We start from the raw sequence: 22,362 nt of genomic DNA on the forward strand, positions 1-22,362 counted from the left end.
TCACACAAACTAAAGCTCAGCTCAATAAAAAGCAATGGTGGAAACCATTTTCCTCCCCCCCTCCCCTCTGCACTGGGACCTGGTTGCTTTCAAGGTCTAGGCTATTTTAGGGCCCTCAGCTGGTGCCCACTGCTTGACTGCTTGTGCAGGGCACACATCACATGCCCAGTGTGGCCTGGAATCCCGGTGCCTACGTCAGTCTTGTCGGCTGGTCTGGAGTCCCCAGGAGACAGAGCAGCCTGCCTGCCCCAGCCCCAGGGGCAGTACAGTGGGGAGGAGAGGGCAGAATGCAGCCCTGGTTGCAGGAACTGGAGGGGAAGGGAAGAGGGAAGAAGGGGCGGGAGCCATTTGGCAAACCTCAGGCCTGGGGACACAGAGAGGCAGCTGCAGAGTCATGTGACTGCCTGAGTTCTTACGGGCTTTGCATGCATGGACCTGCCGTTCTGAGAAGCACCGCGGTCTGCCTGGAGGCGGGGACCTCTTCTGCTCATTCCCACAAACACCGCGGGCAAGCAGGAGCACAGTTCTGCCTATCAGCCGCCCAAGGGTCACAGATTGAGTCCTGCACGTACCTCCTCTCTCCCTCCCTCCCTCCCTCGGACAGACTGCAGCTTGCAGGGGGCAGCAAAGCTGGACAGCAGCCACAGCCCACCTGTGCCCAACGTACTCAGAGAAGGGGGTCTCCATGCCCATGCGCCCCTCGCCCCCGCCATGGTGCCATCCCTCTCCCAGTGCCAACAGGGGCAAAGCTGGCTGCTGGCTGCAGACAGCCACTTGCTAAAGTCATCAGTCTCAGGGACAGGCCTGGGAAGGCAGAGAAGTGCTGGAATATTCCCCACGTTGGATAAAAAGACACTGCTTGTGCTGCTTGGGAAGGAGGTAGGCTCTCCCCACGTGAGGAAGTGTAAATGGAAGGGGATCTAGTTCCTGAACAGGGAATGCTGGGAAGAGCTGAGGGGGTCCAGGGCTGAGAGGAGGTCCAAAGAGCAAGGGACTCAGCCTGAGCAGCTGCTGAGGGTTATCCCCAGTGGTGGGTGCAGGGGCCCAAGCACTTGGACCATCCTCCACTGCTTTCCCAGGCCATAGCAGAGAGCTGGATCAGAAATGGAGCAGCCGGGACTTGAACCAGCACCCATATGGGATGCCAGCACTGCAGGCACAGCTTTACCTGCTAAACCACAGTGCCAGCCCCTCTCCACAGTATTTTATATTTTACACATATATAATATTTATTAATTAATTTTTATTTAAAAGTAGGAGTGACACAGAGAGGGGTAGGCAGAGAGAGAGAGAGAGAGAGAGAGAGAGAGAGATCTTCCATCCATGGATTCAATCCCCAAATGGCCACAACAGCTGGATCTAGACCAGGATGAAGCCAGGAGCCAGGAACTCCATCCAGGTCTCCCATGTGGGTGGCAGGGGCCCAAACACTTGGGCCATCTTCCACTACTTTCTCAGGTGCATCAGGAGGGAGCGGGATCAGAAGTGGAGGAGCCTGGACTTGAACCAGGCACTCCAATATGGGATGTGAGTATCCCAAGCAGCAGCTTAACTGGCTGCACCATGACACCCACCCCTTGCTAATACTTCTAGAACACCTACTATGTGCTGGTGACAGGGTTGGTCCACATGACCCACGCAGACACCAGGTCTACCCTTGTGAGGCCTACAGTTCTCAGGGCAGCAAACACCCAACATGTGCTCACAGCACCATGGCAAGCATCAGGGTGGGACGTGCAGGTTCATCTTTTTAGGGTTTCATCTCCACACTCAGCCCATATCCCAAAAGGAGCTGGGGCTCTGAAGTCACAGTCGTTGTCCTTATCTTGAGAAAGTCACTTCCTTCTCTGTGCCTCAGATTCTTCATTTCAAAGCGAGACTGATCCTCATGATGACATGTACAGCAGTGCCCTTGCACCCATCCCTGACACACCACAAAGACTTCACAACCAGGGCAGGGACCCGGCACCACAGCCAAGACACCACCTGGAACACCCACATCCCACATCGGAGTGCCTGGCTCTGCTTCTGACCCAGCTTCCTGCCACCGTGCACCCTGGGAGGCAGCAGATGATGGTTTAAGTATTTGGGTCCCTGCCACCTATGTGGGAGAGTTTCAGGCTCCTGGCTTCTACCTGGCCCAGCCTCAGTTGTTGTAAGCATTTGAGGAGTGAACCAGCAAATGAAAGATTCTCTCTCCCTCTCTCTCTCTCTCTCTCACTTTCCTCTCTTCCTTTCAAATAAAATGAAAATAGATAATTTGTACATACAAGCTCACTATCCTCCTTTATGTCCTTGTGTGTGCAGTTCTGAAATAATTATGGCACAATTTATTTTTAAAAACTGCTCATCTTATTTGGTGCAATTGCTGCCGTGAGCCAGGCTCCCCTGGGCAGTGCCCTCATTCACTGAAGGGATGTGAAAGACTTGTGATCTTCAAAAAGTTCAGGGAAGAAGAGTATTGCTTAAAAAAAAACTATGCATGGATTTCAAACTATTTTGCACAAGAAGTTTTGATTCTATTTCTTTGTGAGCTTCTCAAAGCACCCTCACTCCTATGGCATGAACAGGAAACCAAAATATTCCTCCCAAGTCCCTAAGTTCCATCTGTCACGTTGTCCTCAGGGACAGTCAGAGGGGCTGCGGGAGAAACCCTGCCTGCCTGCCCATTCTGATGCCAGGAGCTGGCTCCAATGCCATCATCAGAGGCTACAAAATCTGGCATAATAAGGAAGTGTTGGAACTTTGGCTCTATTTCTTTTTAATCTTTAAAAAAAGAGACAGAAGAAAAATCAAGCATTACTAATCCTTAAAACATGGATTGAAGTTGTGCACTCCAAGAATTAAAGTGCACAGGCTCACCTGTGACTCATACAAGAACATATTTTCATGCCTAAGATTCTGGAAAAATGGAAAGTTGGAGGAAAACACGTGAATTCACTCTTGTTTCTTTTGGTTCCAAAGAGAGAAGACCTGCTTCCAAACTCAGTTAGGCAGTTAGAATATAGATACTGTCTTGAATGTATAGCTCCTACGACGAATATAAATACAAAAGGATGGGGAAAATTTTAAAGTATATAGATTGACAGTGATATATGCAAATTATTCAGAAGTCAAATTCATATATTGAGTGAGTGTTCAAAAAGTGTTTAACCAACAGGACCTCATAACCAGGAAAGTCTGGAATGACCGATCTGGGTCACGTGGCCCCTCGTGAGCATGGCCTGATGTAAGGGCACCTGCTTCCCTTCATCTTGGGTCGCCAAGAGAGCCAACTACTCACACAGATGGGAGAAATTCTGGCAGATGGAATCCCCTCCATCCAACTCTCTGGGGCCAGGTGTGTATCACACACCCCGGCAGTCCTGAAAATAATCAGATTCCTGGGTGCTGAGTCTGGGACTGGGGGAAAGGCCCTCTCACTCTTCAGGGATGGCCAAAGCCCACTTCCACTAAATCTGCACCTGCAGGACACCCCCCTGCCCACTGCCACCCCGGGGGACAAAGGAGAGGTGGTCAGGAATGGGGAGTGGCTGGTGCAGACAGTCAGATCCAGATGGAGCATTTGGGATTGGTGACCAATGACACTTCTGGGCCATCGACAGTGACCCTGAGGCCCAGGTGTTCAGCCCCATTGCATCCCATCCCTCGGATGGTCCCTGGAGGACCGCCTGGAGCAAAGAAGCAAAAGAATCTCCTGTGCTATGTCCCTCTGATGGCTGCTGATGGTCCTATCCACTTGCCTTCTTAAAGGCATATAACTCAGGGCCAGGCGGACACACCCTCACTGTGCAGACAGGCCCTGAGTTCAAGCCCCAGCTCAGCCTCTCACAAGCTTTGTGACCATGGGCAAATCATGAACATCACCGAGCCCCAATAATGGCTCCAAGAACAATATCCTCCTACTTTTTGGGACAGGCCAGTATGATAATCCCAACCTAAGTACACGATTGCAAGAGGGACCAAGAGCAATGGGCGAATTAAGACCGTGTCTTGTCATCATGGCTGAGGGCAACTCCCTACTCAACTAGACACAAGCAGGACAAATGTCTGAATGAAGGGTTTCTGGTCTCCCACATGCACCTCAAGAACAAGGTATCACAAAGGTGGCAAACTTGGGGAGGGGGTGCTGGTCTCTTCATTCTGCCCTCTTCTCAGAGAACCCCCCAGAGAAATGATGAGGCTATGGTCTCGGGTGGGCTGGGGGGTGAGGGTGGCGCCTGCTGGGGGCCAGGGCACTGTGCAGGTGCAGAGATGGCTCCAGCGCTGGCCAGCTCCTGCCCACTGCCTCATCAATCTATCATCCTCTTAGCAGCTGACACCTCTGGCAGCACCTCCCAGCAGCCCAGGCATTAGAATTGCAAGACGCTCAGCTGCACCCAGGGAATACAGATGGAGGCATCTCAGATTCAAATTTGTCTAAGTATTGTGAACAGCCAGACCCGGGCACAGGCGTCTCCACTGCCCTTCCGCCAAAGGGGAGTGGCGGGGGTTTTGTTAGAAGTACAAATTGCTTCTTAATGCAGAGGATAAAGCCAGGCTCAGGCACCTCCTTAAAAATCCCTCCCGCTCCCAGGAAAGCCACCACCGCTGCATGTCAATTTTAATTTTTGAAATTTAAACCGAGGGCTTTGTGTCTAAGCTCCATCTCATCGGAGGAAGGGGAGGAATAAGTCAGAAAGGATTAGGGGCCCGCTGGGGATCACAGATCCATAGCAATTAGACTTCATTTGGGTCTCAGACATTTGGTTTTAATCGCATTTCTGGATGAGACCGATCAACAAGGCATCAGAAACTGATACGTACCCAGCTGTAGATGCGGCCGACTGGACTCCTCTCACCAGTTCCTGGGCTCAGGCGGGTGCAGCTGGGCCTGGGATCCACAATCAGCATGAGTAGGGTAGGGGTGGAGGTGGGGAATCAGGGTTGGATTTAGCTTTGGAGTTGGGGGGATGGTAGTTTGCATATGTATTTTTCCTTACCTCTGAGCACTTTATCCCTGGACTCAAAGCAGAGGTAATCATTGCTTCTATTCAAGTGAATAGCAATAAATCATTATTCAAATAAAATAAAAGCACACAAAGGGATAGCAACAGCCATGGGACTCAAGGCAGGGGGTATAATTGTCTGTTAAAACAGGAAGCACATCTTTCAGCATCTCTAGGACCTGAAGTGGAGCACAATGCAAAACGGGCGGTGGGCGTGCAGCTGTGAACACTGGCACACACCCCATTGGCAGGGACCTATGCATACCTACGTGTAACACCGGTGACAAGCAGAGGACCACAATGCCTGGTCCACATGGATATCGTGTATATGATACAGGCACGCAGCTCTCCTGTTCTACACAGACTCGTTCTGGGGTTGCCTCTGTACATACTCACACACACACACATCTCTTCTCACACAGCCAGTGCTGTAGTCCAAGCAGGCTGCTGGCTAGTTACTTGGCAGATAACTTCCTGTGGGTTGGAACTCAGTGCTCTAACAGCAAAAAAAGAAAACATCTGGAAAGGGGTCTTCCTCACCTGCCTGTGTGGAGGGCTGACGGCAGGAAAGAGAGCAGCAGCAGGCACACATCGGGGTTCAGGGCAGGCACCCCACAGCCCGTGCAAGCAGGGAAGCAAAGACCCTGGGGAGGGGTCTCCCTGTGGCAGGGTGGGATCTGCCTGAACTCAGGGAGCAGGGGGAGTCACAGAATGGTTTCCATTTACTAGCTCTTTTGAGAGACACGGACCTGGCTGGGTGCAGGGACACAGCCTCAAGGCACCTGTACTGTACACCCAAGGGTGGCATGGGGGGACTTTCTGCACCCCCTTTGCAGAACAATCCCTCGCGGACCCCTTCCTGGCAGGTGCCTTATTCACCATGGTACACAGGCCTTCCTTTCCCTTCCTTCCCCCAGAAGCCCCTCCCCTTGGTTTGGACCCCCTCCTACAACTCTAGGAGAGTGGCACTGACGTTATGTAAGTCCCGGGACTGGAGACTGATCACTCATCTCGCTGTTCTCCCCCACCCTAGATGGCAGGGACTTGGCAGCCAGCGGGAGAGCAGAGCAGAGATGGGCTCAGCTAAAGTCCTTATGCCAAGGTGGACCCATGGAGTCCCCCCAGGGTCAGGGGCCACTCTGACAGAGACAACGGAGCCCTTGGTCTAAAAACATAATTTAATGCATCGCTGTGTACGTGAGTCAGGAGGGAGTGCAGTGTAGAAAGATGAGTTTTCTGGGTGCTGGAATTCTGCTGCGAGTGGGTTTTTGGCTGATGGACAGAGACATTTGCACAAGTGTTTCAGGTCACAAAGAAGGAGGCCTATAGGAGCCCATGCTCACTTTGGCCCGGAGCCCACGGCCTCAGGACACCGTGGCCAGGAGGGAGGAAGGAGATCCGGAAGAGGACACACCCCCCCAGGCCTGTCCAGTCCCATCAGGTTTGCAAAGTCTGCTTGCCTCTCCGCCGGGAGGGCTTGGGGTCACGCTCAGCTCGCCAATGGCGCGTCCCCGGCTGGCTGTCTCCCTCCCCGGTTAGGGACAGGGATGAGGGGCAGGGGACGCGCAGCCCAGAGCGTGGTGAGTCGCAGACGCACTGAGGCCGGGGGGCAGGGCAAGGAGGAACAGCAGGGAGTGTGTCTTTTCCAACAGACATGTCAGCAAGTGTCGTGAAACGAAAGTGGCCCCTCGCCAAGGAGCAGCGCGCACCCCCGCGGGGGCTCCAGCGGGCCCGCAGCCAGCCCAGCCCGCGCGCGCCCGCACCCCTAATCCGGGTACAGAAGAAAGCCAGAGAAGGTGCTGTACTTGTTGTTGTTGCCGCCGTGAGCCTTGCCGCCGTCCAACTTCACGTACACCTCGTCCCCCGAGTCAAGGTGCAGCACCACGCTGTTGCTGGCGTAGTCGTAGTTCTGGTCGGCGTCCTGCGCGATGGCGCTGGCCCGCACCTGGGGGGTGGGGAGGGGGCAAGTGCGGCGGGAGCCAGTGAGCCCCGGGGTCCCTCTTCCGGAGCTCCTTGCCCGGCGCCCACCTCGCGTCCCCTCCTCAGCCGGCCTCCTGCCTGTGGCTTTGAGGTCCCCACTCGCAGCCCAGCTGCAACTTAGCCAACTCCTTTCCGGTTCTCTCCTCTCCGATGCCGGAGAGAGGAGGGAGGGAGGAGACTTATTGGTGTCTGACCCAGGGAAAAAGGGTGGGCACCAGGGGCCGGGGCCCAGAGTAACGGAAGCTAGAGGGCAAAGGGGCGACCCGGCTACACAGAGGGAGCCACCTCTTCCCCAAGGCTGTCAAGGAGCCCACCAGGCTGCGGGGTAGCTGGGTCTCTGACACTAGGTTCCGCTAAGCGCGGTGCTGGAGCGCATAGCGGAGCGCGAGCTCTGTCCCCGGGGCTCACTCGGGCGCTCACTCACCGGGAGAGAGGCGGGTTACCCCGGTCGTTCGGGGCGCGCGCGGGGATGGGGACCACTGACCTGTCCGTTCTTGCAGAGGTCCGCCCACATGCTGGTGCCGTCGCCGCCGCGCATGAGGATGTGGTAGGTGAAGAAGTAGATGCCGCGCACCTGGCAGCTGAACTTGCCCGTGGTGGGGTCGTAGTGATTGCCCAGATTCGTGACCACATCGTCGAACTTGAGCACCTCGTAGCCTTCGTGGGGGCTCTTGAGGCCCACGTAGAAGGCGATCTTGGGGCCGCTGAAGGCGGCGCTCAGCGCGCTAGTCACATCGCCCTCGGAGTCGCCTCCGCCCCCGGCTCCGCCACCCACCACTCCGACGCCGCCCGCCGAGCCCGCCGTCAGCTGCAGCCCGGGCAGCCCGGGCCGTCCCGAGTCGCCCTTCTCCCCCGGGGGACCCCTGGGTCCAGGCGGGCCCGGCTCTCCGGGCGGCCCCCGCGGCCCTGGCTTGCCGGGTCTCCCTGGGTCGCCCTTGGGTCCCTGGATGAAGGGGGACGGAGGGTTGGCGCTGAGGTCCTGCATGACTTCCAGGGCGGCGGTGCTGGGGCCCGGCGGCGGGGCTTTGGCTCCCGCGGGCCCCCCGCCGGGTGCGGCGCTGTAGGGGTCGCAGATCATGCGGCAGGTGCCCATCATCTCATAGTGAGCAGCGCCGGGGGGCGCCGCCTGCAGCAGCAGCGGCACGGCGATGAGCAGCCCGAGCGCCATGGCCAGGAGTACGCCGACGGCCGCCAGGCAGGCGCGCCGCCGCCGCTGCCACAGCCGGGAGGCGACCGCCACCAGCTCCTCCTTGCCGCCCGGGGAGGTAATGGTGGGGCGGCGCGGGTGGCCCCGCTCCCCGCGCTCTGGGGCCAACTCCGCGGGTCCGGACCGCGTCCCCGACGTGGCGACCCCTTGCCCGGGCCACCCAACTACTTCAGCGAGAGGCGCCCCGGCCCGGGCGCCTGTGCCCGCCGCTCTGGGGCTGCTCGGGAGAGCCGCGGAGCCCGGCGCGCATGGCGAGGGGCGCACAGGACGAGCCTGGCGCCCCGCGGGTCCGGGCGGCAGTGGCCCCGGCTGAGGCCGGGGTGTGCTGAGTCGGCGTGCGGTGTCCGGCGAGGGCTCGGTGGTGTTGCCTCCTGCGCTGCTGTGCTCGGCGGGGCTCGGAGCGCAGTGAGGGCGCCCGGGCTCCGCGGCGCGCTCTGCTGTGCTCTGCTCTCCCGCTGCTCCCAGGCTCCCGCGCGGAGGGGGGACCCAGCTACCCTGACGTAAGGAGTCCGGGGCTGAACGGCGGAGGCGGCGAGGCAGAGCGCGCTGCCATCACTCGGGAGACGGCGCCCTCATGTCATCAGCCTCGGGTCCTCCTATCCCGCGGCGTCCTCGCCAGAGGCGGCAAAGACGCGCTTCCTCCTGGCGGCGCCGTAGAGCCACAAGTGGGCATGGCGGACACAGCCCCCTAGCCCGGACGTCTTGGACACACCCACCGGCGGCCACACTCGCGCGCCTCCCACCAACCAACCCGCACAAACACCCACGCACAGTGGCAGGGCGCAAACGCACACTCCCGTATGGCCACGAAGGCACTCAGAGCCCTGGTGCCAGCAAGGTTCTTTCGGGGGTCACGCGATTCGGCCCCGTCCCCATGCCTGCAGACAGGACCAGACGTCACTCACCGGGTCCAGCGGCGGTCACCGCTGCCATCGCTTGCATGGAAGCATTTTGTGCAGGTCCTGCTATTACTGCTGCGGAGTTGGATGCTCCAGGTTCTGTCAGGCCCATCGCACTCCTAGACCAAGGGCTCCACACGGTAAACAGGCTCCAGTCAAGTCCTCCCACCAAATCCGAAAGGATCCAAATACAAGATTCTGCAGATTTAGTCTCAGAAAATGAGCCAGCCCTTGTCCTTGGTACACAGTTTGCTTAGAAATGCGCATTTTTTTGGCACCAGCACTTGCTGGTCACCTTGAGGCACTCAGCTCCCTCTCTGAGCCTGGCCACTCCCAAGCAGAGGCACAGGCAATACCCCCTTGGAGATTCCCGGCTCTCTCCTCCAGAGGTGGCTTTATTTTGTTGTTTTTCAAAAGGGGTGGAGGGGGGGGGTCCAATCAGGAACCAGTGTCTTGAATGAGCTGTGGCTCCAGGTTATAGCAGAATTGTCCATCCCCGATGCAGCATAGCAGGGCTAGGGAGGGCTAGGAGACACTGCAGTGTCTTGAGAAAACACCCAGAGCAGACACCCAAAGCCCCGGCTTCTGGTTCTGCTCTTGCCCAGAGCAGCTGTGTGACCTAGCAGGCTGTTCCCTTCACGAAAGCTGGGTTTTCCTAAAAACGTCTGCTCCTGCTCCAGCACCACAGACATAGGGATCACACCAGGCTTGGCCAGGAAGGAGTTCAAGGGCAGATAATCCGGCAAATAACCAGGCACCCCACTGTGCTTACTGTTTTGAAGAGAGCGTCCCTTTATCTGGCACTGTGCTCCCGCAGCTCAGGTCATCTATTTTTGTGATGCCGGTCACTCTGGGTCATTTCCCCACCCCTCCTCAGTTCTTTCCAGCCTCTTCCTTCATTTCCCAGAGCATAGTGGGTCTGATACCTGGTAGGCCCTCAGTGTGTACTGGTGGAAAGAAAAAGAGAAAGAACTCCCATGTATTGAATTGTTATGCAAACAGGAACATTGCATGTGCTCCTTCCTTGACTTCTCACAACAGCCCTGCAGATGAGTGATCATTCTCCCATTATACAGATAGGAAAAGAAAGGCTTTGAAAGTGTAAGGTGTTTGCCCAGTGTCCTCCACCCATATGACAGGGCTGAGAGTCCTCCCCACCCCCAGCCCCAGACCAGGGGCTCTCAGCACCCGACAGTCATCACAGCTCTTGGCCCAGTTCTTCTCTTGTTTCCTAGCTCTTGGGGGCCCTCCCTGCCCTGCCGCAAGGTCACCCCTCAAACAGGTGGTTCCAGGAGCCACACTGCATGTGTCCAATCCTGGCTCTGCAACTTCCGGTCTATATGACCTTGAGGGCGTTGCTTTTCCTCTCTGAGCATCAGTCTCCGGTGTGCAGAATGGGAGTGTGACAAGCTTAGTGTTATGGAGATGGTTAAAATCTGCCCATTAGTGTAAAGGCCTTAAAACAACAGCTAGCTCAACAAAAGATGCTTTAGGTCTCCACTCTCATGCTTATGCCCGCTAAGATGAAACACAGGGACACCAAGCATGGTGATGTGAGGAGTTTGTGATTGAAAAGAGAGAGACCCAGAGATGACTCACATACTCTGTCCTCCTCGTCCCCACCCACATCCCCCACAATGCCCTGCTCTGTCTTCTCAGCCTCCATCAGTCTCTTCCTGGACGAAGTGTTCCCCACAGAGCCTCACCCAGGTTGGATTCCCCCAGCCCTGCAGACTATCACCCCAAAGTCCTGATGGTCTTGTTCTTGTAGGATCTGGGCAGGGAAGAAGCCAGCAGGGGCGTGTGCTAGACTCCTTCTTCCACCCTTCGTGGACCACAGACCATGCCACCGTTCCTGGGAATCAGCATTCCTGGAAGCACCCTTGGTGGTGCAGGGAAGAAGCACCTTCCTCCCAAGGCCAGCCCTCCACCAGGTGGCAGGAACAGCTGAGCACAGTGCCCAGCTGAGCTGGTGCCCAGCAAGTGCATGAGTCATGAGGTCCCTCCCTCCCTCCTTCCCTCCCTCCCACAGTGGCAGGGCCGGCCAGATTGGGCACCACACACCCTCACCCGTCTGACTGCTGCCCCTCCCAAGTGAGCTGCGTCATCAATGACTGTCTTCTCATCAATATTAATTATGACCTTTATTAGCATCTCGCCTTCCATGTACACCGTGGCTTCACATTTCAAGGCCCAATCAGGACTCAAACCTGCCCCAAATGGCCTTTAGTTATCCAGCCAACATCTCTTCTGCAGTTGTCTGTGGAGAACCTACTATACACCAACCAATGACCTCCACTTTGTCCCCCTGGTGAAGCACTGGAGTCTGTGACATCCGGTTTGACACCTGCTCGGCTCTCTGGTCTATCTCCCCAGCAACGAGCCCCACTCTCCTTCACTTTAGCGTCTTCAACCTGGACCACCTGTCTCCCACTCATCCCTAATCATCCTTCAGTCCCAACTAAGTGTCGCCTCCTCATCTCAAGTCTCCCCTTGGCAAGCAGAGTTGGGGATGCCCATGAACCCAATGGAGCACTTTAAACATAGTCCTGCCATTCTCTATAATACAACCAAACATCTGTTGACCTGTTAGCTTCTCCCACCAGACCATGTGCGCCAGAAGGGCAGGAATGTGACATTCATTCATTCATGTACTGCATCAGTCATTTATTTGTTCAGTAAACATTTCCTGAACTGCGAGTACATGACAGGCACCATGCCACGGCTGAGGGTGCAGTGATGAGCAGTAGCATTGTGGCCCCTTCCACTTCCGTTTTCCCACAGGACTCCTCAAGTTCCACTGTCCCTTTCTACCTGAGTCACTTGGGTTTGCACCTACGGCAGTTATCAAGCATGGCTGCTGGTGGACATCCTTTCTACAAATTAGAACCTGTGTCCCGAGCTAGACTGTCAGCTCCTTGGAGACATCATCTTGAGTACATCAGCTTATCTCCAAGGAGAAGGGCGACAGAGATATGAGGGAGGTGGGCAGGGAGTGAGATCACACAAGGCCTTGGAGTCCATGTGAAAAGGGGTGGATTTTATGCTGAGCACAATTGAGGCCCACTGGAGTCTAACAGGGAAGTGGCATCAGCCATTCACACCCCGCAAAGCTCACATGGCTGCTGTGTGGTGAGTGGTGAAGGGGCAGGAGTAGAAATAAGGAAACCAGTTAGGGGCTATTGCATTATCGTGGCAAGAGGTCTGGGATAGTAGAGACCAAGTAGATGAATTCCAGGTATCTTTTGAGTGTGGATTCCAAGGGTCTTATTTTTAAAAAAGATTTATTTATTTATTTGAAAGGCAGAGTTACAGAAAAGCAGAGGAAGAGAGAGAGAGAGGTCTTCCATCCGCTGGTTCACTCCTCAAATGACCACAATGGCCAGAGCTGGGCCAACCCGAAGCCAAGAGCCAGGAGCTTTCTCCAGGTCTCCCACATGGGTACAGGAGCCCAAGGACTTGCACCATCTTCCATAGCTTTCCCAGGCCACTAGCAGAGAGCTGAGTTGGAAGAGGATTAGCCGGGACTGGAACCATATGGGATGCCAGCACTGCAGGCAGCAGCTCTACCCACTATGCCACAGTGCCAGCACCCCCCACCCAGGGTCTTCATGGGCAGATTCAAGATGGAAGTCAAGGGAGGAAACAGAAAAGGAGAAAGCAAGGTTAATGCCTAAGATTTGGCATGAGCAGCCAGGTGAATGAGGATGAGGAGAGAGACATTTGGAGAAAAACAACCTGCTGTGGACGCCGGTGGGAGGTGGAATTGTGAGCTCAGTTTGGTAAATGTTAACTTTGAGATGCGGCGAAGCATCTGAATGAAGACAGCACGCAGGCAGTGGATGTGGGTCTGGTACCCAGCAGTGAGGTGGCGAATGGAGAGAGATACAGAGAGGTGTTAGGATACAGAGATATCCGTAGGCTTGGGAAGGAGAGGAGGTAACAGGTGATGAGGGACCTCTCCCACCTCCACCCCAGCCACTTAGATCGCAGCTGGAGGAAGAAAGGGAGAGTCTGTAGCAGAGCCTGGGAAGAAGCTACTCAAGCAAGGAAGAAAGCAGGAGACAGGCTTAAACAGGGATCAGCTTTCAGGAGAGCCGCCAAGAAAGGAAGATGGGGACAAGGGGCCAGCGTTGTGGTGCAGTGGGGAAAGCTGCTGCCTGGGATGCTGGCTTCCCACTTGGCTGCATGTTCGAGTTCCAGGTGCTTCACTTCCTGTGCAGCTCCCAACTACTTCACACTGGAAGACAGCGGAAGATGGCCCAAGTGACTGGGAGACTCCAGATGGAGTTCCAGACTCCTGGCTTCTGCCTGGACCAACCCTAGCCAATGCAGCCATTTGGGGACTGGACCAGTGAATGGAAGACTCTCTCTCCCTCTCCCTCTCCCTCTCCCTCTCCCTCTCCCTCTCCCTCTCCCTCTCCCTCTCCCTCTCCCTCTCCCTATAACTCTGCCTTTCCAATAAATATTTTTTACAAAGAGGACAAGAAAGCATCCATCAGGTATGGTCACAAGGAAGGCACTGGGGACTGTGGCAGATGATGCTGCATGCTCACCAAGTCATGTCCTTCCCCTCTTGACCAGACCCCAGCTAGACTTCTGGCCTCCCTTCCAATGGAGACATGTCATGGAACTTTGCTCATTCAAATGTGAGCTGCTCTTGGGCCTGCATCCCAACCATCCTGTGCCAACTCCCAACCCCACCCGGCCCCTTCTCTGGCAGCTACACACAGATGATGCTGAAGTCTTGAGGATGCAGAGCCACTTGGTAGATGGCCCTGGATCTCTGAATGGCCGTGTGAAGCAGAGCCCCCATCTGCTTTTGTCTGTGCCATCCCACCTTGGAAGGGCACGCTGGGAGGGAAGTAAGTCAGGCCTGTGTAGAGTCTCTAAAACTCCGATGTTTTTTGTTTACAGGGGTTGGGCTAGCTTGACTGACACAGAGACCATAGCAAGACTCTGCCCATGGAGCAGCGGGAGGAAAAGCTAGGCAGCAGCGGAGGCAGGACTGGGTGTGAGATGAGGAAACGGAGATGGCGTGCATCACCCACTCTTGAGAAGCTTGAGTAAGAAAGGGAGAAGTAGCCAGGGCCTGCCATGAAGCCAAGATGGTGACGCTCAAGATGGGGAAACGTGGGGACCAGCATTGTGGTCCAGCAGGCAACCAGCATCCTGTATCAGAGCACCTGCTCCCATCCAAAAGGCTTAGGTTCGGATCCAGCTCCCTGTTGATGCACTTGGGAAAGCAGCAGATGATGGCCCAAGTTCTTGGTCCCCTGCCACCCATGTGGGAGATCCAGATAGAGTTCCTGGCTCCTAGCCCCTGGCTTTGGCCTTTCCCAAGCCCTGTCATCTGTGGACATTTGTAGAGTGAACCACAGATGGAAGATCTCTCTATCTTTCCCTCTCTGTGTCATTCTGCCTTTCAAATAAGTAAATCTTTAAAAAAAAATAAACAAGGGAACGGCACTGTGGCACAGTGGGTTAAAGCCCTGGCCTGAAGCATCAGCATCCCATATGGCTGCCAGTTCTAATCCTGGCTACTCCTGTTCTAATCCAGCTCTCTGCGATGTCCTGGGAAAGCAGTAGATGATGGCCTAAGTCCTTGGGCCCCTGCACCCACACAGGAGACCCGGAAGAGGCTCCTGGCTCCTGGCTTTGGATCGGCACAGCTCCAGCTGTTGTGGCCATCTGGAGAGTGAACCAGCAGATGGAAGACCTCTCTCTGTGTCTCTACCTCTCTCTGTAACTCTGTCTTTCAAATAAATAAAATTAATTTAAAAATTAAAAAATAAACAAAACTTGAGCTGTTGATTTGCTGAAAAATGGGATTAAAAACTAAGCATATTTGATACAAAAGAATTTTGAAATCTATGTATAATTTTTTCATAATATACACTTTCCATGAGTTTTATGAAGACCCCTGTATAGAAAGAAAATCAACAATCAAGAGAGATCTGGGACAATCCAATGCCTGGAATTCCTAGTAACTGACTCCTCACAGATGTTTGATAAAAATGTGATGTCTTCAGCAGTAACAATAATGATAGATAATATTTATGAAGGCCGGCGCCGCGGCTCACTAGGCTAATCCTCCGCCTAGCGGCGCCGGCACACCGGGTTCTAGTCCCGGTCGGGGCGCCGGATTCTGTCCCGGTTGCCCCTCTTCCAGGCCAGCCCTCTGCTGTGGCCAGGGAGTGCAGTGGAGGATGGCCCAGGTGCTTGGGCCCTGCACCCCATGGGAGACCAGGAAAAGCACCTGGCTCCTGGCTCCTGCCATCAGATCAGCGCAGCGCGCCAGCCGCAGCGGCCATTGGAGGGTGAACCAACAGCAAAGGAAGACCTTTCTCTCTGTCTCTCTCTCTCACTGTCCACTCTGCCTGTCAAAAAAATTAAAAAAAATATTTATGAAGCACTATGCCAAGGTTTTTTGAAACACTCTTTTAGTGCTCATGGCACAATGAGACATGTGCCCTTGTTTCCCAGATGAAGAAGCTGTGGTAGATCTGCAAGTTTCCCAGCATTGCTGTTGGATCTGGCCATCTCAAAGGTTGCTCTGGGTCATGCCAGGATCATAGATGTGTGCTTCTCCACATCCAGATTCCCCAGCCACCGAGCTGTTCTGGTTGAAGCCTTCACATGTCTCATTCTTACCCCTCAGCCAAGGACAGGAACCATAGAGAGGAGATGGGAAGAGTTCAAAAATATTGTATAGCTCTTGATTGTTTCCTATTGCTTGGGAGATGCCATGTATATGACCTCATGGCATAGTTTGCTGAAGAAACAAAAACTTTGACAAGCTACTCACCATGGTAGAAGAAGAAGAAAGGAGGGCAAAGAAAGAGCATCAAGTATACTGGCCCTGCAGGTAAACTCGGCCTTTGCAAAAACAAGCGTGGTTTCCTTTCATCCCTCCCTTCTTTCCTTCCTTCTTCGTTCTTCTATCTGCTCACTCATTCTCTCTCCCAGAGTCATGTTGAGCACCTACCATGTGCAGAAGGCTGTGCTGGGATGCGGTGGGGTGGGTGGGAGCAGGAAACAGGTGTCCCCACTGAGGAGCTCACAGTCTAGTTGGAAAGCCCAGACTAATAAACAGACCTCCTAGGCAGCTGTGTCTACTTCGGTGGTGAAGACAAGAGGTATAGGCAGGACAAGGTTGCTGAAAGCAAGCCCCCATGGCTACAGTGCTTGAGGAGATCTGTCCCAGGATGGAGACACACAGCAGACCCTTGTAAAAGACAGGTGAGACCTGAACCTGTGAGGGGTGTGAGTGGGCTGCAGACGTGGAGCCACCCGAGTGGTGTCTGGGGCCCAGGGCAGGGCTGGACTGCCTGGAGCAGAGGGTCTATGCAAGGTGGGTGTAGGCGTGGGCCACTTTCCCACCAAGCTCTTTCCATGCCTTTGCCCCTGAAAACATTTATCCTCCAGCCTCCAGCCCCAGCTTCTTTATGCAGCATGTTTGGACTTTGGGGAACTGCTGGGGTGAGTCTGGCTCTGCCTCTGCTTGTATATCCAGTCCTCAGTGTTTTACAGAAGCCTGTTGGGCTTATTTTTTATTTATTTGAAAGGCCGGGTGAGAAAGAAAGAGAAGAAGAAGGAGGAGGAGGGGGAGGATGAAGGGAGGAGGAGGAGGGGGAGGATGAAGGGAGGGGAGGAGAGGGGAGGAGAAGAGGGGGAAGGGGAAGGGAGGAGGAGGAGCAGGAGAGGACATCTTCAATCCACTGGTTCACTCTCCAAATGGCCACAACAGCCAGAGCTGGGGCCAGGCGGAAGCCAGAGCCAGGGACTCCATCCTGGTCTCCCACATATGGGGCAGGGGACTAGGTGCTCAAGCCATCACCCGCTGCCTTCCCAGGCATGTTGACAGGGAGCTGGATCAGAAACTGAGCAGTGAGGATTTGAACTGAGTCTCTAGCATGCATGCAGAGTTGAGGGAGCGGCTTAGCCTGCTGTGCCACACTGGCTGGCTGAGTGACTGCTCTGAAAGAAGGGAGATCATCGCTTCTCCTCTGTGCTGGGCACTGGGCTCGGTATTCTGTGGGCTGGGAGTCCCAGGGCCTCTCTCAGTCCTTCCAGGGAAGGGACAGAGAACAGAAGGGGCTGAGCATACAGGCATTGCTGCTCTGAGAGGCTGGGCCGCCCTGACCCAGGGGCCTGTGCCCATTTCCAGCTCAGCTCCTGAGAGACTCACAGCTGAAGAGGGTGGGGAAAGAAAGCTCCAGCCCTGGCCCCTGAAGACATTCACTCAGCCCAACACCAGGCCCATTAACCCAGAAGAAACAGTAACACTTCTGAGTCAAGAGGGTCAGCCAGCCCCAGAAAATGTTCGCCCAGCGCTCTCAGGGCTGCGGCTGTGGCCCTAATTATCTCTCCTGGAGGAGCAGGCTCTGCCGGGACCCTGTAGAATGTTAGGAGCCCTGGTGCCCCTGGGTATGCTTTCTCAAGGACCGGTGTCCCCCATGACATCCCCGACTACAAAAGACCAAGACGAAAATGAGCCTGGAACCCGTCCCCCTGCACGGAGGCAGCCTCAGTCCCATGATGTGACGGCCAGGGAACCACACAGTCAAGCCACACTGCCCACCTGGCCTTTCTCAGTCCTCCAAAAGCTGGGGTGGTACAGTTTAATTGTTCATAGAGGCAGCAAGTATCCATCGAGTGCCTCCTATGCGCAAGGCACAGGGATCCAGCTGGAAGCAGAAACACTCTGCCCCTGCCTGGCTTAAAGTTCTTGCAAGCTAATTCCTAGCCTCCTCCTCTGCTTTCCTGATAGCATCCACCAACATGGCCTGGCCACCCCTAAACCACCTGTACCCCAGGAGTGGGTGACACAGTGACAAGTGGCAATCCTCAGTTGGCCTGTGCCACACCCTGTCTCCCCTGAGTGGCTTTTCCCTCCCTTTACTAGGCCTTATGTTCTTCAGGCAGAGATCCTGTCATTTGGCCCCTTCATCCACAAATGATTAGATCCCCAACATGCCTTTGTGGATGAAGCAGAAACAGGACAGTCCAGAGCTGGGGGTGTGTGTTTCCCTGGTGAGCAGAGCAAGCTGCCAACAGCCCCAGCAGCCACCAAAGTGGTGTGGCTGTTTATTTTTTTCTTGAGAACAAAGCACGCTTCTGGGTTCTGACACACACCCATAGACTGCTGGGCACAGTGAATTCAAAAGTTCATCAGAGCCCACTTGGATTTCCCCTACAGGAAGGCTCAACCTGTGTTCATGGGAATGAAGAACTCAGCCACAGAATAGCCTCCATCTTTCCATTGCCCCAAGGTGAATTAGGCAGCTGCTGCATGTGGGGCAGTGAGGACAAGGACACAGCAGGGAGTTCAAGCAGCATTGCCATGGTCATCTCCACATACTCCGGGGGGGTTGGAATAGATCTCCGTCTTGACCTTGGCACCAGCCTCTGGGACTCTAGGTCCATTGAGTGGGATAGGGCAGGGGTAAACGACAGGGAGTCCAGCTAAGCCTCCTCTTAGAGCAAACCCCGCCCCGTGGTCCTCTCAACCCTCAGTGCCCCCAGTGTTTCCTCCTTGAGCAGCTGGGTCCAGACATCCCAGGCGCACCTGCAGCCCAGGCGCTGTGCGTGGTGCTAATGGCTATGGCTGCCAGACTTCCCTTGGCAGGAAGGAATCGGGTTTCAGAAATCCAAGAATCAGCTCATGCTCCCTGGCTTTGATGTGAGGCCACTCTCTGTGGAGACATCAGATTTTCCACACGCACCTCTCTCCAGGCTCACCCCTGCTCAAGAGACTTCCTGTCTGGCCAGGTCTCTCTGACTCCAGTAGCTTACCTCTCTGTGCACCTACCCACTCCCCAACACACAGGCACACACACTCACTTCCCATGAAGCATGGCTACAGTGAGGTCACCACTACAGTCAATTTTTTAAAAGATTTTATTTATTTATTTGAGAGGTAGAGTTCCAGACAGAGAAAGAGAGAGACAGAGAGATCTTTCATCTGCTGGTTCACTCCCCAAATGGCCGCAATGGCCAGAGCTGGGTCAATCCAAAGCCAGGAGCTTCATCCAGGTCTCCCACATGAGTGCAGGGGCCCAAGCACTTGGACCACCCTCCGCTGCTTTCCTAGTCCATAAGCAGAAAGATGGATGGGAAGAGGAGCAGTCGGGACACAAACCAGTGCCCATACAGAATGCTGGTGCTGCAGGCAGAGGCTCTACCCACTGCACCACAGCACTGGGCCCCACTACAGTCAATTTTACACCCATCCAGGAGATAGAAAAATCAAGCACAAGGCTAATAACACAGCTTGGACAATATAAAAAGGGCTTTCTCCAAACCTGAGTCACAATCAGCATTTTCTTGTTTTGTATCATACCGTGAGCTCCTGATCCCAGCAGACTCTCTTGGGATGGGCCTGGAGCACCACAATTAGACAGCCACCCAGTGGGCCTAATTTGGGGGTCATCAGGAATCAGGAAAGTCTCCATCCCCAGGCCCTGGTCCCAAGGGAGTCCTTTCTGGGGACAAGGCAGCACTTCCCAAAGGGTTGATCATCTTTGAAAGAGAAACATATTTTGGGTAACACTGATTTTGAAAACTCTAGTTCAGAAATATATTGTTTGTTTCACTGATGAACTTTGACCATGCCCATAGTCATTGCGTTATTCTCCCTGATGTATTTGGCCAGATTTTATATGCTGGTAGAACCTTCTTGTTTTTGACTAGCCGTGCTGCCCTGAGCCAGTTTCTGATGCTCCCTGTCCTGCTGTGTCCTCACCTGTGGATTTGGGATCAGAGTGGCACCCACTTGCTAGGGTCATCATGAATGTTGAGAAAACATGTGGTGAGCTCTTTGAGAAGCAGCTGGCATGTCGTGAGCCCTGGAAAGCCATTGCCTCACATTCTCAGACATCCAGGGTGGAGGCACTGTCTCCGAAGGCCTTCCCATAATGCCTTTCTGGAGCACGCTTTGAGGGAGAGGAGAGCCTTTGAAGCTTGTGCTTCAAAATGAAGACAAGGCATTTACATGACTGAAGGAAGCACTGCCCCCTGGGGACCTCAGTCAGCCCCAGTTCCTTAGCCCCACAGCTACTTCCAAGTCCTAAGTGGAGACACCTCATCTGCTCTCTCCTCTTCCTTTTGGAAGAGGAAGCAAAAATAGAATACAAATGTAGCATGGAAGCAAAAATGTAGTCACAGCTCGAGGCTGTGGGTTCAACACCCTCCCAGAAGAAGGGGATTCCTGCAGGGTGATAGTGATCCCCTCACAAGACCTAAGGCATGGAGAGTGGGACTGTGTTGGGGGACAGTTTATGTCAAACAGTGTCTCAAAGAGAGTTGGACATCATGGCTGCCTGCCCACCTTCCCAGGCACTAGTGTCCAAGCTCTCAGCTCCATCCTGTCCCCACCCACACCTCCCACACTTCCCCATCCTCCCAAACCCTTAATGGTCCCATTCAGCCCCTGTGTCACACAACAGAGCCATTCTCCGACAGCTGAACTCACCTACCCTCTGGCACCCTGTGTGAGTCTGCTTTCCATCACCATAACTAAAATGCCCAAGAGGAGCTACTTGGGGAAGAAAAAGGCTTTGGAGGTTCACAGTCCGAGATTGGGAAGCACCATTGATTCAGGCATCCAGTGAGGCGACAGGATGGTGGAGGGGCAATTACAAGAAAGCCAGGAAGCACAGAGACCCAGGGAGACCCAGCTCAGCCTTCATAACCAACTCCTCTTACAAGATCCAGCTCCCAGGGCATGATCCCCACAACCTAAATACCTCCCACTAGGCCCACTTCCTAGACACCATAATAGATCAAGTCTTCACTCTTAATCCATCAACCGTTAACATCAGACTCAAGTGATCAAGCCACCAGTACGTGAGCCTTTGCAGGGCACCCGATCTACTATCCAAACCACAACACTGTCCCCAGAGGAGAGCAGCCTATTTGGTCACTAACACTTGATCTGAATCAGTGCAATCCAAGTTTTCTGAATGACAGGCAACATTCGGTGCAGCCTTGGAGCTGAGAACTGGGGATCCATGTAGGGTGACCCGAGACAGGTGGCCTCATGATGCAAAAAGCTCTGGTGCCAGAGCTCAGCTCAGATCCTGTCCTCTTGCTGCAGGTGACAGTCACTCTGAGCCTGATCTTCCCTGTCGAGTCAATGGGATAGTGTCATCTCACATGGATGAGCCAGTGAGATCACGTGGTCCAAGTGCCTCTCATCTGGAGCGGCATTTAGCCTAGTGGTTAAAGCACTGCCCAGGCACTGCAGGCAGCAGTTTCACCCACGATGCCACAGCGTTCGTAAAGCTGCTCCTGCTGTGCCAGCATCCCCTATGGACACCAGTTCGTATCCCAGAAGCTCCTCTTCCCATCCAGCTCTTTTCCATGGCCTAGGAAGGCAGTAGAAGATGTCCCAAGTGCCTGGGCCCCTGCACCCATGTGGGAGACCTGGAAGAAGCTCCTAGCTCCTGGCTTCGGATTTGTCCGCAACAGCCATTTGGGGAGTGAATCAGCAGATGAAGATTTATCTCTGTCTCTCCCTTTCTCTCTCTGTGACTCTGCTTCTCAAACAAATAAAGAAATCTAAAAAAAATTTTAAAACACAGATTGTCATGGCATAAATGTGTTTTGAAATATTTTGTTAATCATAATTTTTAAACGATTTTCTTTGTAACCTTTGGTAATTTATTTTATGCACATGAAAGAATCATCCAGAGGACAGCCCTGAGGTTACTGGGGACTGTAGTCCAAGCCAGCTGACACATAAAACTGCTCCCTCAACCCACTAAGAAGAGAGGGTTTTTGGGAGGAGGGTAGTTGGGGGGGGTAATTGTGGACCCCTCAGTTAATTCCCCCAGGGCACAGTATGGCCAGATCCACCTCTCATTCAGGGCCTTGCCCAGGGCTCTGCCCCTCCCCTCTCCTGTGTGGGCCATCTGAGTCCCTTCAGGGTGGTCTATGCCCTGAAGCAGCCCCTTCTGGCATGAGTGGCAGCTGGAGGGACAGAGCCCCCGCCCCCCGGAAGTAAGTACACAGCCGGTGCAGCGATCACCTGGTGTGCCCCAAGGCTCTCGGGAGGCAGTTTGGGGAGAGGGGTCAGCTGGGCTGGCTCGGCCTGGTGTGGGCCAGAACCTTGATTCGGACTGACAGAGGGTCTCTTAGCTGGGGACATTGTGAAGACACAAAAGTGTGTTTTCAGCATCACGGCCCTTCCCCCTGCGCTGAGAAAATGGACAAGGCGGCGTTTCAGCTACAGCACGTGGGATGTCTATCTCCATAGCCAAGGACAGTGCCTGCTGACTTCCAC

The 22,362-nt window shown here is 54.5% G+C and overlaps 1 protein-coding gene across 1 annotated transcript; it reads right to left on the minus strand.

Annotated features, from left to right (window-relative positions):
• Positions 1–6,152: 6,152 nt before the first annotated feature.
• On the minus strand, positions 6,153–8,842 carry C1QL2 (complement C1q like 2). Its single transcript, XM_051849865.3, has 2 exons — positions 7,453–8,842; positions 6,153–6,933 (listed from the first exon to the last, which is right to left on the minus strand). The coding sequence occupies exons 1-2, from the start codon at positions 8,134–8,136 to the stop codon at positions 6,754–6,756; spliced, it is 864 nt and encodes a 287-aa protein (XP_051705825.3). The 5' UTR covers positions 8,137–8,842; the 3' UTR covers positions 6,153–6,753.
• Between the last annotated feature and the right edge of the window lie 13,520 nt (positions 8,843–22,362).

The sequence above is a fragment of the Oryctolagus cuniculus genome, chromosome 3 (genome assembly GCF_051225735.1).
Source record: "Oryctolagus cuniculus isolate XC-2025 breed Fujian yellow rabbit chromosome 3, ASM5122573v1, whole genome shotgun sequence".
Classification (NCBI taxonomy): Eukaryota; Metazoa; Chordata; class Mammalia; order Lagomorpha; family Leporidae; genus Oryctolagus; species Oryctolagus cuniculus.

Excerpts from the sequence above, each read along its gene's own strand:
- C1QL2 (XM_051849865.3), bottom strand. The coding sequence starts at position 8,136 with ATGGCGCTCGGGCTGCTCATCGCCGTGCCGCTGCTGCTGCAGGCGGCG. Across the intron at positions 6,934-7,452 it reads ACCTCTGCAAGAACGGACAG|GTGCGGGCCAGCGCCATCGC; the intron begins GTCAGTGGTCCC and ends CCCACCCCCCAG.